Genomic DNA, 19,006 nt, shown 5'->3' on the forward strand with positions numbered 1-19,006 from the left:
AAGATATCAGAAGGTCTTGTTATCACAGAAGACGTTTATAACTGTTTATTTTGTGCTTCTTATCATTGTTATCCGTTGTGATCCACTGAAATTTTAATCCAATCAAATGCACAAAGGAGCATGTTTCTAAGCTATTGGTTTTATCTATATGAATCCATGGGGGGGGGGGGGGGGGGCACCATTAACCAGAAGCAGCCAATATCCTACAGTGTTATGTGCACTATTATTGGCTGCTCTGGTCACCTACTTTGATGAAACTTCATGAAGGTTTGCTTTTTGATATATCAACTTGACTAAGCTATCTGCAGCATTTACTATTTGATAATGTATTTATTCATTCATTTAACTGTTGCAATATGTTAATGAGCAAAAAATGCATGGGTTCTGTGGCAGTTCACAGTGTGTAATAGCTCTACAGGTGTCTGTCATTCCTTTTGATGCAGTTTTATTTTTACAGTGAAGCATTGTATTCAGCTCAACACAACAATACATTTTCTAGAAACAGTAGAGCCTCTTATGGGGTTTTAAAATCCCTAACCTGTCAGTTTGTTTGGGTAATAGTGTGTTTGCATGCGCACGTCTAGTAGCTGCAGAGGGAAACTGTTCTGAATGCTTCCGCTCGGTGAGAAACCGTACTGCCTGCAGTCTGAATCAGTGGAGCCCATGGTATCCATTAAGAAATATGGCACTAGTAGTGTTGCTATGGAGATCAACTCAATGGAAGCCGCATTTAAGCCTCAGCAAGACATAATCAAGTCGTTGGCTTTCATGATTCCAGAGATAGGTGCTGCAACATTGTGGTGTTGATACACTGCATTGTTTCACAGTTTTATAATTCAAATTATTTAGACTTTATTGCAGTTTCATAATTCAAATTATTTAGACTTTATTACAAATATGTTCTGACGCTGCTGTATTCCATAATGCATGAACACTGCTTTTGTAGCAGTGCAATTATGTTATTAAGAGTGAAATTGATAGTTGACCCTAAATGAAAAATCTGTCATCTGTATCTGTGAAAAATAAAAAATCTGTGAAAAAAAAGCTGTTGCCACCATTCACTTTCATTTTATGGAGAAGAACAGCTTGAACTCCCTTTGTGTTCCACAGAGAAAAGAAAGTCATACTGGGTTTGAAAGACATGAATGTACAAATCAGCTTTCGTAGCAGTGCAATTATGTAATTAATGGTGAAAGTGATAGTTGACCCTAAATGAAAAATCTGTCATCGTGTCTCCTTATGTCTGTCCAAACCCGTATGATTTTTTTTTTCTTCTTTGGATCATAAAAGTAGTAGTTTAGAAGAATGCTTGAGATGCTCTTTTCCATTCAATGCAAGTAGATGGGAACTATGTCCTGCCAAATCACAATTAAAGCTAATTAAATTATCCTATACTACCTGTGCAGTATATTTCTAGTCATCTGAAGCCACAAACTGAAATTTAAAGGAATAGGTGAGCCAAAAAATGAAAATTTGCTGAAAATGTACTCAACCGTCAGGCCATCCAAGATATAGATGAGTAGATAAAATCACCAATCGATCATCTGCAGTGAATGGGTGCTGGTAGAATAAGGTCAAACGGCTGATACAATTTAATCACAATAATTTAAAAGTAATCCACACAAATCCAGTCTATCAGTTAACATTAAAGTAAAAACTGCATTGGCAGCGCAAAAGGTTGTGGGTTCAATTCCCAGGGAACACACATACTGGTAAAATATGTATAGCCTGAATGCACTGTAGGTCGCTATGGATAAAAGCGTCTGCTAAATGCATAAAGGTAAATTTAAATCCATCGCTTCTGGCCAAAATATAAAACCATAATACATAAAGCATAAAAACTCTCAATCACCTGTTGTCCTCTCACATCAACATATTTGTTTACGACTGTTTTAGACTGTTTTCAATTCATCTGTTCATATTTCTCTCCTGATTCAGATGAGACAATTATTTTCTTTTGAGAAAGCAATATTATGGATAGAGGACTCATATTTAAGCCAGAAGCAACATTTTTCAGTTATAATTGTCTTAATGAAAAATACAACTCTGAAGACATCTTTGAAACAGCGGATGGCTTCACAGACAAAAATCAAAGTTTGAACATTGCAATCGGCTATTTGCTTCCTATGAAGAATGACAACATCAGGACTAATTGACAGCTGCTTGATTTATGCTCGGTCAGTCGAGGCATTCTCTGGCTCATTTCTCACTGATGGATGTTTCCCGCTCATGACACAGTTGAAACATTACATTTGATGTATGTATTTTATGCCAAAAAAAGAAGAGTCCAGGTTGATCTCAGGATGAGTTGTACTTTCGCTGACACAAATTGTTCTGAATTATAGTTTTGGCTGACTCAACCTAGCATGGGACACAGAAATCCATGTTGCCCACACATAAAGGTAAAACTTGAGTTTATTAAGGAGAGTTACGTAAAGATCTCTTTAATGTTTATATAAGCTTTATACGACACTTGACTTTTATATGCTGAAGGATTGAATCACAGAGTCCTTAATCATGTGCCAATAGTTTAGCTTAACGAATTCAGTCAAACACAGTCACAGTTTGCTAAACTAAAGTATTATCAAATTTTGTTGATTGCAGTGGGTGCCTTCAAATTGAATTTAGTTCACCCAAAAATGAATATCCCGTCATCATTAGTCTCCCTTGTGTCGTTCCAAACCTGTATGACTTCTGTGGAACATAAAAGCAGATATTTTGCGAATCGTCTCAGAATCTCCTTGTCCAAACATTGGAAGTCAGTGGGTTCCAACTTGTTGTTTGGTTCCCAATGTTCTTCTAATATTAGGTTTGGAATGACATGAGGCCAAGTAAGTAATTTCATTTTTGGTCAAGCTGTCCATTTTATTGGAATCGCATTCATTGCAATCAAACTGATAATCTTAACATTGCTAGTGTGGTACTCTACCCATCAAGTATGACAAAAATCAGCGTTTTCATTTATAAAATCTTGCAGACATTTGATAATTTACTCTACAAGTTCTTGGAGCTTGATTTTGGCTCTAGTATCCACTTCCCACATTTTCTGTTCATTGGAGTAGCTGTTTTGAGACTAATCACCATCGTACATGTGGTTTGCACTTCGCCTGAGGAATCGTCGCATGATATTGTGGATTTGCCTGCCAGTAAACGATATTTTTAGGTTTTGAGCAAAATACTAATAGAAACCAAGCATCCAAGCCCATACTCCGATGAGATGTGTGTCGCAGAGCTGTTGTCGTGGCTTTTGTTTTGCCTGCCATGCAAATGGAAGACTTGGCCTTGAGCTGCGGAGAGGAGCTGCACACAAAAGCCTGCTGAGAAGAGAACGCTTGCTCTTTCAAGCCGTCGTGACTTGGTATACTGCCTTCTGATTGGCTACGTGTTTGCTCCTCTCATAGCCCCCCTTCTGCAGGTTTCTTGTCTTTCCATGAGTAAAGAAATATCTGGAAGCGGCTGCAATGTGAGACGACTGGATCAGGTTGGAGATGACATGAGTTTAGAAGTGGTTTTGTGATAGCTACAACTTTACATGAAGTTCCACGAGGACTCATAAAGCCGTTTCATGCTTCAAGCAATAGGAACCAAGGGTGTCTTTTTTATCTCCTTCCATTTGCTTCACTGGTTCTACCTGTTTTCACACCTTCCTTTTGTGCTTTCAGTCATTCTACACCTGTGCTTATGTACTATTACTAGCTGGCCTGGTTTCTTCATTGTTTCCTTCTAGTATCACTTTTAACTTCCTCTTGACTGGTGTTATCAATAGTACAGATGTCAGTACTGAAAGTTCGAAAATGTGACGATACCAGCATTTCCCACTAGCATTTTGAGCACTGTTGAGCAGATCCTTGAACAGCTCTGATTGGCCATTGTGTTCACGCACTCAACAGATATGTCTGTTGAACACAATGGCCAATCAGAGCCGTTTAAGAATTCAAAATGCTGGTATCGTCACATTTTTAACTTTTGACAACACTACTCCTGACGTTAGAAAGAAACTAAGCCCTTTTTAACAGAGCCACTACATGTTGACAGAGTTATTTGTCTTGCTTTTGTAAATTAGTTTCTTTGTCCCAGTGCTGCCAAACATGAGGAATTGAGTTTATAAAGCGTAATGTTGCACGGAGGTATTCCTGTAGGCCACGGGATGCAATATCACTGTGCAAAAGTAGCAGGAAAAATTCAAGAAATAATAAATGTATTTATTTACTCCTTATTAGAGATTGCCTTGGGCTGAGTGGTGCACAATGATACTTTACTTTATTTTTATTAATTTTTTTTCTAATACCCTTTCAAGGACTTCCACTGATAGGAACTGATGACACGGGTATCTCGCTGTACAATTAGTGTCAGTTTTCATTAAGCTTGTGTTTCCTGAATGCTCACATGCAAGACGATGAGAGCTTTGCTTTTAAGCTGCAGCTATGGAAACAGCTTTGTTCTGCCCCCATGGAAAATGTTCTTCAAAATTTTTGCCATTATATTTGAACTGTTTTGATGCAGTTCCCTCTTAAAGAGGCCGACCCCTTATCCCTGGTGTATATATCTGGTGTCATTTAAGAATATACACTTTGAGTATTGCATGTGAGACAGTTTTAGCTCTTGAAAGCTTGTTTTGAGAGTTAGTATTAAAGTAAAGTATGTGAATTTATTTTATTAACTTTAAGTTTAGCTGTGTCTGAAATTGCTGTTTTTTACACATGTACAGTATTAGGTGGTGTATGTTTATAAAACATTATTACTATATTATAATATAATATACACTAAAACATTGTTGTAGGATTTATAATTGTACTCATAAACTCACTTTTATTAATTACTAATGAATTTCACAATTAATTCCTAAGAAATGGCAAGTAACAAATTGAATTAAGTTACATTTTACATTATTTCAGTATTGTTTAGAGCCATAAAAAAGGCTGAAATATACTGCAATATATATATATATATATATATATTAATCAACAATCATTTTTTACAGTGTATAATACTGTTTACTGATTTATGTAATCAAACCATTCACAAAACAAAAAAGCAATGTAAAAGTAAATTTGATTAAAATGTATTATTCTTTTGCTCTTTCATATTGTTCTTGTTATTTGACGTACAAAGAACAGTGAATAAGGGAGGCCGATTTTGGACATTTCATTATTATTTAAATGTATTTCTTATCTAAAAGTGAGTATTTCATATAAACATTGTTTTTAAGCACTTGACCATTGACTTTGTTTTCGATTTAGCATTACCTAAAAAATTAAATAAAAAAACTGTTGACAAATTGAGGACAGAAATTGAGTCTCTGGCTGCACCTCATACGTTTTATGTTAGATAAGGAACAATTGAATCTGTCTTTTTAATTTGGCATATATTCATTAATGCTTAAATAAAGAACACATCCCTATATCATTTAGCTGAATTAAATTGTCAAATTGCAGCTATCTTCATGCATCTTTTTTTGTATCACCTTCTTGTTTTCTTCTCTGTATCTCCTCATTACTTCTTTAAAGTGTCTCTCTCTTCTTTTAGAAGTTTGATTTAACACAGGATGGAATTTATGTGGGTAAGAGTGCAGTAGTAAAATGTCTTGTCTGGCCATGTGGTCGTGTGAATCATCCACTTTTCTTTCCTCAAACTTGTCTTTATCTCCAACTGGAATGGTTGGGTATCTTCAAACCAACTATGGAGGAGGACTGCCTTTAGCTCTTCTTTGTTTTAGTGACCATTTTGCATGCGAAAAAAATGGCTTGAGCTATTCTCTGAGAAATTAAAGCATTTACTAATATCCAAGTAGGTGGAGAGATAAGCCATATTAGTATAATATTCCTTTTCCCCGGGGATCCATTTCACACCATGTCACGACTATAGACACAGTAAAGTCTGAGCACATCCTCCCACAGTAAAACATGTTTTTTTTTTTTTTTTTTGTAGTCTAATTCAGATTTCATCATGAAAAGCTAGTATTACTTCTAAAAAGTCTTCGAAATCTCCTAAATGGAACTGTAATTTTCCATTGGCCTTTGTAGACAATAAAAATCAGGGCATGCTTTTGTGCACTAGGGCACTAAACACACAGTCAAGCATTCCAGCTATTAAGTCAGTATTAATGGATTAAAAGCATTACATGCAGTGATTGAGCACTCATTTTCAATATTGCTTTAAAACCTAAGGGTCTTCACAAATACAGAGACACAAACAACCTTTTTTCCCGTAATGTTCTGATCATTATTATAACAACATCATCAACGAGGGGGAAATTAGGACATGTTTTAGTTTGAAGTATGCCTCAATTAAGTTGGAGCATTATGCATTTTGCCCTCTGGCCACATTTTAAATTGAAGAGTTCAACTAGCCACAATTGAGTTTTCATCAGCTTGCTTTTGTGATTCATGTGTAATCCCAAAACCTAGTGAACTGCCTCACTGCATGCTAATTTAATTGAAGCTGTCTATCTATCTTGATTAGAATTTTTTTATTTTGTATTCTTTCTATAATTATTTGAATATTTTTCTTTAAATAATATCTTTAAATGTTTAGGCAGTCGTGTCACCAGTGTGTGTGGTCAGAGGCTATGACCTTTGTATTCATCTCTTTTTCCAAGAATCTGATGGAAACTCAGTGGTGGCTGGTTGAGCGCCTTAGTATAAAATGCACCCAGAGGGGGCGAAACATAATCTTAATAATTATGCTTGCTACCTTTGGAGCAGGCCTCCTGTGATGTCTTAAAATACTGTGTTGACAGACAGCTCAGTAGGGTTTGAAACTGCAAATTTGTGCAAATGTGTACATGAGAGGCAAGTCACCTGTGGATCCAACTCAGGTCCACTCATGAAAGTCAGAACACCAGATTGTTGTTATGTTGGGGATTAGATGCCTGTTTCTGCAGATAAGAGGAAGAATGAGAGAACTGGAACAACAGGTCCCCCCCCACCCCATCGCTTTCACAGCGTGCTCTGGGCATGCTCAGTGGAATCTCGCGTTAAACGCCTGTGTGCTTTTGTTGTCTCTGTGTCGCTCATCCTAGTGCCTGCAGAATGCCCCTCTCTCCCCCTCCTTCTCTCTTTCTCTCTCTCTCCCTCTCCCTCCCCCCTCCATCTCCTCTCCTCTCACCGCACATTAGCCAGCCAACACCGTGGCGAGATGCTCGTGAAGAGGAGAGCTGCGGTGAACACCTGGTACTCCGGGCGACTCCAGAGCAGGGGTGTCTGTTTTGACCCTTTTCCTCTTCCAGTGTCCTGAATCAAACACTGTCCCACATCTAACTGGACTTTCTCTCATCAGATCTGAGAGTAGAATCTCCCGACTGGCTCAGAGACTCAACCAGAGGCAGAGCGATGCTGCGCTGATTAAGGATTTCAGACCCCTCTTCCTCCTCTCTGGCGCTGCGGGAAGCTCTCAGAGCTTGGACAGGTGAGTTGAGAATCGCTTTCACTCTCGTCCGTCCGCAGTCTCTTACTTCAAGTGTACTTTTCCTCACAGTTCAATTCCCCTCTTAAGTGCTACTAAAATTACCCATCACCCCCATGCTGCTTCCCACAGGTGCTTCTCAGTCATCCAGGCAGCTGCATTTTTCATTTTTTGATTGGCCTTATTGTATTCAAGGCATAACCGTAGAGCACCACTCTGATTTGACCTCTCACTTTGCTCGCTTGAATACTCAGTTGTGTCAGAGGCTTCACTCTGGCACTGCAGAGTGCAATATTATTAGTGCACTGAGTAGGTGTTTGCACACTCAAAACTGCGCACAAGAAAAAAAAAAAAAGGACACTGCCTTAATGTCATGTCTGACAGGATTATGGAGCGCTGAGATGAGAAATACCACAGTGATCCCCTTCGGTTCCATAGCTTTTAAGGGGAATGTCAATTAAGGACAAATTCGATGTAATTGCGAGATTATTATTATTTTTTTTTTCAATAATGAGGACTTCAAGTTCTCTTTTTTTTTAACAGCATGTTTTTTTATGCTCTGTTCAGACAGTGTGTACTCGCACCAGATGTTTTGACAAATGTTTCAGATCTTGTCTTTTATTCAGGCATTTATATGAATTGTTTTCACATGTCATGGAGTGATTGATGGTGTTCAGAGTATTTTTTCACAAATGTATACATTTTTGGGATGTAGCAAAACATATTACATATGTGCGGCCATTTTTTTTTTTTTTTTTTTTTATAAATTGGATTCTCTCAACAGCTACTATAAATTCACTGTCTATATATACTGTTATTCTTAGCTCAGAATTAATTGATTTCCTGGAGGATTTCATTATAGTATAAGAACACTGAGGATATCCTTGATAACCAGATTATGTTGTCCTGCAGTGATGGCCTCGGTCTGGCCAGTGCTGTCTCACGACCAATTCATACATATTTCGCAAGGTAGCAAATTTATACAAATGTAATTTGTATGATTTCTGTAAGGATTGAATCTGTAGATTTAAGGACAGGGTTAGGGGTAATCTTTCATACAAATTTGCCACCTCATAATATATGTAAGATTTTTCACAAATCATACAAATTCATGCGAGTGATGTTGTATTTAGCCACCTAGTAAAGTATCTACGAATTGCAGTTAGGTCAATTTGGCCTGGCTGCCATTGTTAATTAAATTGTTTTGGATCACTGAGTGATATCAGTTTTGATGTTGAGTAATAATGCCATGAAATGAGTTTTTCTTTTTTTAAGGGGTCATATGATGCGATTTAAATTTTTCCTTTCTCTTTGGAGTGTTACAAGCTCTTGGTGCATAAAGATCTGTAAAGTTGCAAAGACTAAAGTCTCAAATCCAAAGAGATATTCTTTATAAAATGTAATAGTCGACTACACCCCCCCACATCTCCATGTCACAATGTGGAAAATTTGCAGAACACCACCCAAATGTTCATTAAAAAAAAGTAGCATAACTTTCTCACTGTTGCTGCACCCGCCATGTTGTCGGGATGCTGTGTTTTGTTGTGAAAGCAAAGCTACTTTATTTGGCCTTCCAAAAGAGGACACAACTAGAAATCAGTGGTTAAGTTGTATTCTGTTCTGGAACAGTTCAACCCAAATATTCAGATGTGTGCAGCACATTATACAGAGGATGAGGACTGTTTCCTCTGAGAGTAGCCTACAAAATGGAGTCTGTTTCTATAAAGTGGGGCAATTCCACAGTCTGGCGCTTCTGACTCACAGTCTGTAAGTATGGTTTCATATTTAAAGAATTTGCTACAAATGATTCAAGCGAGAGTTTTAAACAGTGTAAAGTAGTGCTTGTTGTTTGTCGTTTCTCCGATCACAAATGCAGACATGGTTTTATGTTTATGCAGCGCGATGCGAAATGTGTAGAAAGACAGTGTGAGTAATTATAATTCGTAATTATCCACACGGGATGCAACAAATTCCTCGTTTATACTGTTTTTTTTATTGTTTTTGTCCTGTCGCACCGGTGTTCTGATAAATAATGCTACATACCAGATTGGTAGGGGGTGTAACATTTCCATCACACGCTTGAGGTATTTGTCCAATCACAATGCACTGGATAGCTGGCCAATCAGCTTTTCAGAACAATAAGCTTTGTAAAAATCGACAAGTTTCAGAAAGGCAGGGCATAGATGAGCAGCAATAATGTACATTATGTGGAAAATAATGTGTTTTTTGAACCTTCAACCGCATAAACACATAGCATTACACCAAATAATGTTTATTTTAGCAACGTCATATGACCCCTTTAAAATCTTTTGAAGGAATGAAGTTTATGCCTATGAAATCTCTTATGCTCAAAGCTTTTTTTATCTGATACAGAAATAGTAACATCGTGAAATATTTAAAATAGCTGTTTCAATTTTAATATATTTTCAAATGTAATTGATTCATGTTAAGGCAAAGCTGAATTTTCATCAGTTCTTACTCTTCAGTGTCACATGATAAAATAAAAGCAGATTCACTGCTCAAGGAACCTTTCTTATTAGTTTAAAACAGTTATTTTTTTGGAAACAGTGATACATTTTTTTCAGGATTTTTTCAATAATCAAATTCAGAATAACAGCATTGATTTGAAATAGAAATCTTTTGTAACACTGTAAATGTCACTTTTGATAAATTGAATGCATTCTTGCTGAATTAAAGTGAATTAAATTAATTTCTGTAAAAAAAAAAAAAAAAAAAAAAACATTATGAAAATGTAGTGTAGATATCAGAAAAGTTTATTTAGATGTCACATATTTGCTTTTTCTTTTCAAAATAAAATACCTGTGCATATGCAGTTATTTTGCAGCTAGCTTTATGCTTGAGCTGAGGAATTAATGACTATCCAGTGGCCAGGCCATCTGTCACCAAGACACTGCTGACTCAGATATTAGTCATAAATTGCATACCGAAACACATGCTATTAATTTATTTTGAGAGCACCCCCTTAACTGCACTGATGTAACAGTCATCACACCTAAATGTGTTTTGTCTGTTCTCTTTCCCTTCTCAATTCCACAGGAACTTCTCCATTAGTATGACCCAACAGATGCAGAACCTGCAGCTGACGCAGACTAAGAAGGGGGCAGGTCCCGCCTCCCCGAGTGCTGCCAAGCGCCTCTACCGAAACCTCTCAGAGAAGCTCAAGGGAAGCCACTCCTCCTTTGAGGATGTCTACTTTTTTGGTCGATCTGATCGGATCCGTAAAGTATCTGTGAGTATCTTAATGTTTTTTTTTTTATTCATCAATAATTCACCATTTTTCTTACAGTAAAAAGCTGACATTAGCCAACATTTACATTAATAAACTGTATAATCAATTGATATTAACATTCACTTGACCTTACACATGACATGCTTAAAACTGGAGTGACATTTCGGATGCCCATGAGACTGTCAGCGCTGTGCCATGCTCTCAGAGCTTACACAAATGTCACTGATTATATACGACTAGGTCTAGCAATCCTCTTGTTGACTCAAGTGCCCAAATACATCTTTCACCCTCGCTGCCTGCATATGTTTTCATACATGGATTTAACTCACAATTGAAGAGCAGAAACTCAACTGCTAAGAAACTCAGAAACTATGAATTCACATTTGAATTGTTCATTTATTATTGCATTAATTGATCGGGGTACTAGTAGTTTCTGTTGCACGCCTGGTTAAAGATCTGTGCTACTAATCGTATGGTTGTAGGTCAAACCCATGAGAAATCATCTATTGGCAATCTGTGCTCTTTTTTTCATGTTGTCTGAGTGAGGGGCAAAGGTGCAATAGGGGGACTGTTCCTGTAACAAATATTCTGCAAATTACAGTGTATAAAAAGTTCTGTTAAATGACTACTTAGATTATCATGAGTGCCGCTGCTTACCTTCAAACCGTTTTTTCTCCTCAGAACTTTCAGAGCAGTGAGGCTCTGTTTGAGGCTGTTGAACAGCAGGACCTGGATGCCGTACAGATCCTGCTGTTTCAGTACACAGCTGATGAACTGGACCTCAACACTCCCAACAGTGAAGGTCTGACACCTCTGGACATCTCCATCATGACCAACAACGTCCCCATAGCCAAACTGCTACTCAAAGCTGGAGGGAAGGAGAGCCCTCACTGTGAGTATGCATATTTAACAGCGATGAGCTTCAAACAGTCAAGTCCTTCAGTGTGTCTAATGTGTTTCATTATTAAAGAGCCATTCTTGAGGTTTAAAATGTAATTTGACTGGAGTGAATCAATTAATTAATCTAGCCCTTTATGAACATTTGTCACGGTGGTGTCACAATATCACCTTGTTTGGACGTTGTTCTCTGTTTGCCTGTCTGTCATCATGTTTACCGATTTGATTTCTTCATTACGTTCAGCTGTGTTTTCATTCTCATCTCGTTTGTCTTTCTTTTTAAGTCCTGTGTCTAAAACAAAACATTTTGAAATACTAGCATTTTCTTAGTAATTTATATATATATATATATATATATATATATATAGATATAGATAGATAGATAGATAGATATATATATATATATATATATATATATATATATATAGATAGATAGATAGATAGATAGATAGATAGATAGATAGTATTTGATTTAATGTATTAAGTCTTGTGTCCCCTCATTAAATGTCAGCTGTTGCATATTGATATATAAAATATATATTCCAAATGAATACAGTACTGTATACTATACTAGAATACTAGTTCTACATACATATATAGGCGCACACACACACACATATACACAAACATATGCACACAAACATAGTATGTAGTATTCATTGTATTAACACTTAAACACACTGTGTGATTTAAATATTTAAATTGTATAAAATTAAATTAAGTGGTTTAAAAAGTCAGTTTAGCAATAAAATATCTACATTTATTAATTTAATATTAAACAGTTGTAGTTCTAAATAGTCTCTCTCTCTCTCTCTCTCTCTCTACATATATATATATATATATACAGTTCAATTTAATAAAACTTAGTCACATTTGATAAAATGTTTCAGTTTTACAGTTAATATCACAGTAATACAATAAAATCTCTTTTACAGAAGCAGTAATTCTGTGTTTTTGGCTGAATTAAATTAAATTAGGCATTTTATTTACTATTAACATTTAAATTTGTATTACTTTGATTTTATTACTTATTATCTTAGGTTACTTTTGTATGTTTTGCTTATCTTCACATTTTCATCCCTAAGGAACAGAAGTGCATTCTATGCAGTTTCTTCACCATCAAAAGGTTTTTCTTGTGTCACACGCTCCTGTTTGGCTTGGGTGACCAAAAGCAGATGCTCTGTAATTGGACAAGCTGTTTAGAATGAAGCTGACGATAAACAGACTGAGCCGAAGTGAGTGTTTGGCACTTTGCTTTAGGGGCTCGTGTAATAATCGCCTCCAAGTAGGAATACTAGAATAAACTTTTCCATGAAAGCTGCCATAAGCACGCATAATTTTACTTTAAACATCTACTGACATCTGTCGTGACCACTAATGAGTTAATGAATTATGTAATTATGTAATATTTTGGTAATAACGTTGTACAGTGTCACATACTGTACGCTTATAATAAAACAATCATTGTTGTCATTCATGCATATTTTTTAACATGCATATAAAAATTGTTGTGACAACTTGGGTCCGGATATCAGGTTTTAATGCATCAAGAACAGATCTGTTAAAAATATCTGCGCCCATTGCCCTTGGAATAATCAACAGCATATTCAGTCCATGAGTCTATTGTAACAGTAGAACAGGTGTTTCTTACCTTGAAAGACGTGAAAAAAAAGTCCTCCAGTCCACAGCGCAATCCTGAAAAAGCCGAATGTTGTCTGCGACCTAACAGGGAGTACTGTACTGCAGTCTGAGCAAGGCCGGGGTGGGGTAGACAGCACACGGCATCCCTCACAAAAATCTTAACAAGGTTTGTCGTTTAATGGTTTGACTTTTCCAATTATGCATGTAACAGGAGGCAATTATACAAAGTGATTTATTGTACCCGGGCTACAGTTAAATTTCAAAACAGTTCATCGTGGCACAATCCAATCCTTGTAAACAAACAGAAAACAAACATTGCCGTATTTTCCCCTCCTGGGCTTTGGAATTTATATTTATGTCAAGCCAGAAGTGTCAAGTAAATCAATCAGCCAGACGCCTGACAGTTTAGGGGGCTGACCGAAGACTGATGTTAAAGCATGTTTATGGACAAGACTGGGGCCCATAATGCCTATATTTAGGGCTGTCCCAAAGTCCCAACAATGCCAACTGTGTGTGACAGTGCCGACTTGCCCATTAATTTATAGTTTGTTCAATTAACCGCATGTAGTAGCCAGATGTCAATCTTCAGAGCACAGGAAATTGCACCTCAAGGCAGCTAATATCAACCTTTTCCACTGTGCCCTGGACCCCCGTGTAAGACCGGCTAGGTTAGACCCTCTTTTTTTGAGTTGACAACACGCACTTTATCATCTCCCCCGGAGAGCTCCCGTCTCCAGGGGTTCGGGCTGGGCCAGTGAAAGAGGGTTTCTTCAGCCATGTATTTATTTGTTTATTTTGCTGTCATGGTCTATGACTAAGACTCTGAAAGAAAATGCAGTCGTATTCACAGCCCATGAGGAGGTCTGGTCAGGCAGTATTCATTTTACCATGACAAATCTATATGGCCAAACACAGTCCTGTGTGTTCCAGACGACCGTAGAGTACATTCATCCACACTGCTATGCTGACACATGGAGTGTGAGCTGGGAGAATTAATGGTAGTGTAATGGGCTTCCTGTCATTTCAATTAGGACTTTTATTTTTGGTTCATGTAAGTTGGAGATACATGTCATTTTCACATTACAGTTTTGATTATAAACAAGTTGACGAATTTGCATGCGAAAACTTTTATGCCCTGCCTAAACTGATTTTTTTTTTTTTTTTTGTGACAAAACAATTTTGCTTGTTTTTTAATACTTTTTTTGTTTTGTTTTGTTTTTTGGATATGGAGCGTAATGCTTCATTAGGTTTCCAGAAAGTAAATGTCCTAGTCATTGTCTCCATAGAGAAATTGATTTTCGGCAGTAATGCATAAACCCTTCGAGATAGAGCTACCACGAGGCTGTTAAATTATGATTCATTCTTCTGTAGAAGCCACAAGTGTGAAGTAAATATTATTTCAGAAACTCACTACTCATAATAATTGTATCTGTCTCTTATTTTGAAGTTTATCTAGCTTTTTTGTATCTTTGTTTCTGTTTTGTTATTCTGGTTGTATTTCTTATGGTTTATTGATTTGTCATGTGTTGGTTTTTCTTACTGGTTTATGTGGTTATGTGTTTGGTCTGGTTATGTAGTTGTTCATTATTGAATGTTTGATATGTTCTTGTTGGCCTTCTTGCTGAGTTTTGATGAGTTAATTTTCTGTGTAAACCATGCTCTGTTTATTTGGTTCTGCTTTGTTTGATTTTTGATTCATTTTATATTTTTTTATTTTATTATTATAGCTCAAAAACCTACACTACTCACTCCTCAAGAGAGAAAGAACAAATATAAATTTGAAAACAAATTTCTACTCCCTACACTCTCAAAATGCATATATATTTTGCAACAAACTCAAAATATATTGTTTTTACAACTAAAACTATAAAGTCATTATATATTGTACTATAGTTTTTGTATTACGTCAATCTCAATGTGTCATGGAATGATAGCTTCATTTCCTTATAAATTATTTTAAGTATGCAGTCTAGTGCCTGTTTTCAGGTAATTTAGCTTCCAGTCGAATTGTAATGTTGTGTTCATCTCCGAGCTGGTTGGTTTGGTTCAAGGCTTAAAAAACTCTTTGATGGAAAAACCTTTTTACTGCCCACAGAGGAAATTCTAGTACATAGGCCACTGAAAAAATGGGTGACCAGTGTTGTGCTCTATTGTACAAGAGCTTGAATGTGTATTTAATTTTCATTTCATAGCAGAGAACCTGTATTTTTTACACTATACAGGTTTGAAGTAACACATTTTGACTTTACACCTCACTGTTAAACTGAGATACAAGGTTGCCCAGAAGCTAAAAAAGAAAAAAATCATACATTTTGTAATCATACAAAAGTATCATTACCAGACCTCTGTGTTGTGTTTCAGTTGTCAGTTTGGAGAGCAGAGATGCCCATCTCTCAGCGCTGGTGCAGGAAGCCCAAAGGAGAGCCAGCGACCTGTCCACCCAGGTTATGAGAGAAAGTCTCAGCCTGGAAACATCTGACAAGGAAAAACAGCTCAAAGCTTGGGAGTGGAGATGCAAACTCTACAAGCGCATGCGCACGGGATTCGAGCATGCACGTAAGTTAAACCTGAGACTGCTACTGTTGTCTAACCTTTCAGGGAGAGGAAAGGTCATTCATATGTTAAGATACAATACAATTACACAGAAAACTAGCCTTTTTTAATATCAGTCCTGTCTAATCTATCACTATCTGCTGAAAGGTCATCTATTCCTGTTAACTTTATTAGAATGTGAATACTCTTCAAACAAGCCACTATGATCATTTGGCCCACTGATATTAATATCAGGTTGATTGGCCTGAAATGACCCTTGAGCTGGGAACACACAAGATAGTTCCTCTCACCCTCCTGTCATATTGATTACTTGTTAAATCAGGTGAGTTTCGTTGGCTTCTCTTTGTAAACAACCTCAAGTGAAAGCAGCCGCGATAAATCAGCATCGCTTTGTCACAGACACTCTCGGATTGCCAAGAAATACTCAGCGGTATCTCTGAAAAGGTTTTTAGGTAACACAAGAGCACCATTAGCTGTACAATATGAAGGTGCTAACAAGAAGATGGAGTCACAAACAGCTTGCATGTGCAAATAAAGTGGGTATAGAAAAAAATAATCCCCCTTTACTTTAAAAAAAGAAAGCAGAATTTGCATGAGCAACTTGAATTCAACATGATATCTGCGTTGAAAAATTGTCTACCCTCAGGCATAATGGATTCCTGTTGAAATGAGTGGATTTCACCCCTTTTTGCAGTTCTCCACTGCTGTTGGATTCCCCTTGGGCAGACAGTGGCTCCATTTACACTGACAGCAGGTCAACAGAAAAGCAATAAACCGATATTACATTCCACCTCTGAAGGACAATAAGATGTCTATTTAAAGGTTTAAGCAATTTCAAACTTTATTTTCATTAATTGTGAAAATAAATTGTAAGTTGAGCCACTTTTGTGTGCAGACACTCAAACACTTCAATTGATCTTTCTAACGGAAATCGCCCCAAAAACATAGCTATCGTTGCTGAGCTGGGCTGGCTGAGATGCTCAAACAGAGCAGAACATGTTTTGATGTCGGAACAATGTTTATACTTGCGGGGAATCAACCTGACAATGTATTACTTTGCATAATAAGTCACACATCATAATAATTAAACATCACCTGTATTTATGGTTATTTAATTACCAACAGTTATTGTACTCCCCACCCTAAAAGCACAATGCAAGCTATGTGCAAGTTCTGCTATGTGACCTTTGAACTGGCTCTTTCAGGACCACCGGAGGCTCCGTTGATGGTGCGTCTGAGTGTGACCGGCAGCACGTCTCTCACTGTTAGCTTTCAGGAACCTGCCAGCATGAACTCGGCTGTAGTGACCAAATACAAAGGTCAGTGCAGCCATTTGTCTGTATTACAGACACATATACCTGATTGCATTGAGAAAGGGTGTTTTTTTTAAATTAAATTGTTATTACAGTGGGTATAACAACTGTATGAAAGGGGTGGAGAAGAGGTGTTTTATTACTTTTATTGGCAGTTTACAGTTGCAGTTTCTCTTAATTTCAAAAGATGATTAATAGGTGAACAAACCCATGGACTTAAATTAAAGGAACATCACAAGTCATATCTAGGCATCTGAATATTATTTAGAGAGTTGGAGATATGTATCAGTGCACAGCCACTGTAAATCCCCCTTAGGAACCATCTAGAGCATCTTAGCAATGACCCACAGCAGCCTAGCAATATGCATGGACGAAAACCACTCACATTTTCTAATATAAATATCTAGTTATTCAAACTATGAAATTGTTTTAGCTGGAATTTCTGTAGTTTATGATGTCATGGTCCTGTTTCATTCTGTCGTATTTTGGTTCTTTAGATGCACTCATTTATTGATGTTCTCAGCTTTTAACTCTGTATAATGTATGATGGCGTTTATTGCAGTGGAATGGAGCTGTCTGAAGGACTTCTCTTTATTAGCCGGAGAGCTGATCCTCGAAAATCTTCAGTCCCTGAAACACACAATAACAGGTCTTACCACGGTGAGCTCAAATTACTTTGTAGACTTTACTGTTATCCAGAGATAGATGCTTCGAGTCACTGTGTTTTCTCAGAATAACATATCATCGTCTCTTGTGCACTTGTAGCCACAAACACAAAGATTATTGTCTGGTCTATATGTCTGCTGTCAGTTATGTGTTATTTTATGTCCACAGAACTCCACTGGTAGTACAGCTTGTTATAAGTAAATTATGTCTTAGATATTTTTTTTCGTGTTTGTTACAGGGTAGACAATACTACGTTCAAGTGTCTGCCTACAATATGAAAGGCTGGGGTCCGGCACAACTCTCTCAACCTCCCTCTGCTGTTCCCTCCAGTAAGTTCTGAAGAGCAGCCACAGTTGTTAAGTACCACAATAAAGGATAATTTATAAAAAAGCATACTACAGCTTCAAACACCACTGACTGGAAAGTTCTCAAAGCTTTGAGCTTTGCGTCAGCATAGTTTTGTGCTTCTAATTCAACTATTATGTCAGATAAAAGGAAAGAAAATTATATTGATTTTAGCCAACATCCTTGGATATAGGACTGCGCTATTATTTAACAATCTGGCCTTGAGTTTAAGCTTTCAAATAAGCACTGCAAAGAAAAACAAACTGACAAGTGTTGCGTCAGTAACAAATCCAGCATTATAAAACTGCATGTACGCAATACAGACACAGAGACAGCTACAGTTTTTTTTATACTCATTATAATACATTGCATTCAATTGACCCTCTCTTGATAACGTGTTGCTGTTCAGTAAGTCCCCCAACACTGTTTCACCATACTTTTGGATTGTTTTGGGGTATTTTAAGCCTCGTTCACACCAAGAACGATAACTAAAGATAACTATAAAGATAACGATATTAGCGTCCAGCCGTCCACACCAGCGAACGATATCGTCTGTTTATTCTGAGCGCACGTGCGTCTGCCGCTTTAAATCCTCGAGCTCGTTATAGCAATAGCAGGGTGGATTCTGATTGGATGTCAATGTTTGTATCATTCATCAGCTGGAAAAAAATCGTTCTGAAAATGATTCCAACGATACCATTTCTCTATGCCTTTATCGTTATAGTTGTAGTGTGGACTCTGCTCTTCTTTAATATTGAGAACGATTTTTAGAACTATATCTTTATCGTTATCTTTATAATTATCGTGCTTGGTGTGAACGGGCCTTAAGACTTTTAAGCATTTGCAGGACCATCTGACTGAATCAAATTACATTTTTTTTTTTTTTTGACATCTAGAACATGTCACAAATCTAAAGCTGAGTCTTGTGTGATATTGC

The 19,006-nt window shown here is 37.0% G+C and overlaps 1 protein-coding gene across 1 annotated transcript in view; it reads left to right on the plus strand.

Moving 5' to 3' along the window:
• Positions 1-19,006, plus strand: part of LOC128025394 (ankyrin repeat and fibronectin type-III domain-containing protein 1-like) — a 66,502-nt gene that overhangs the window by 27,003 nt on the left and 20,493 nt on the right. The window contains exons 7-13 of the mRNA XM_052611724.1: positions 7,279-7,407; positions 10,462-10,654; positions 11,336-11,546; positions 15,554-15,748; positions 16,951-17,064; positions 17,621-17,718; positions 17,963-18,053. Of these exons, the coding sequence (XP_052467684.1) occupies positions 7,279-7,407; positions 10,462-10,654; positions 11,336-11,546; positions 15,554-15,748; positions 16,951-17,064; positions 17,621-17,718; positions 17,963-18,053 (1,031 nt within the window). The remainder of the gene's footprint in view (positions 1-7,278; positions 7,408-10,461; positions 10,655-11,335; positions 11,547-15,553; positions 15,749-16,950; positions 17,065-17,620; positions 17,719-17,962; positions 18,054-19,006) is intronic.

Source organism: Carassius gibelio, chromosome A12, assembly GCF_023724105.1.
Source record: "Carassius gibelio isolate Cgi1373 ecotype wild population from Czech Republic chromosome A12, carGib1.2-hapl.c, whole genome shotgun sequence".
NCBI lineage: Eukaryota > Metazoa > Chordata > Actinopteri > Cypriniformes > Cyprinidae > Carassius > Carassius gibelio.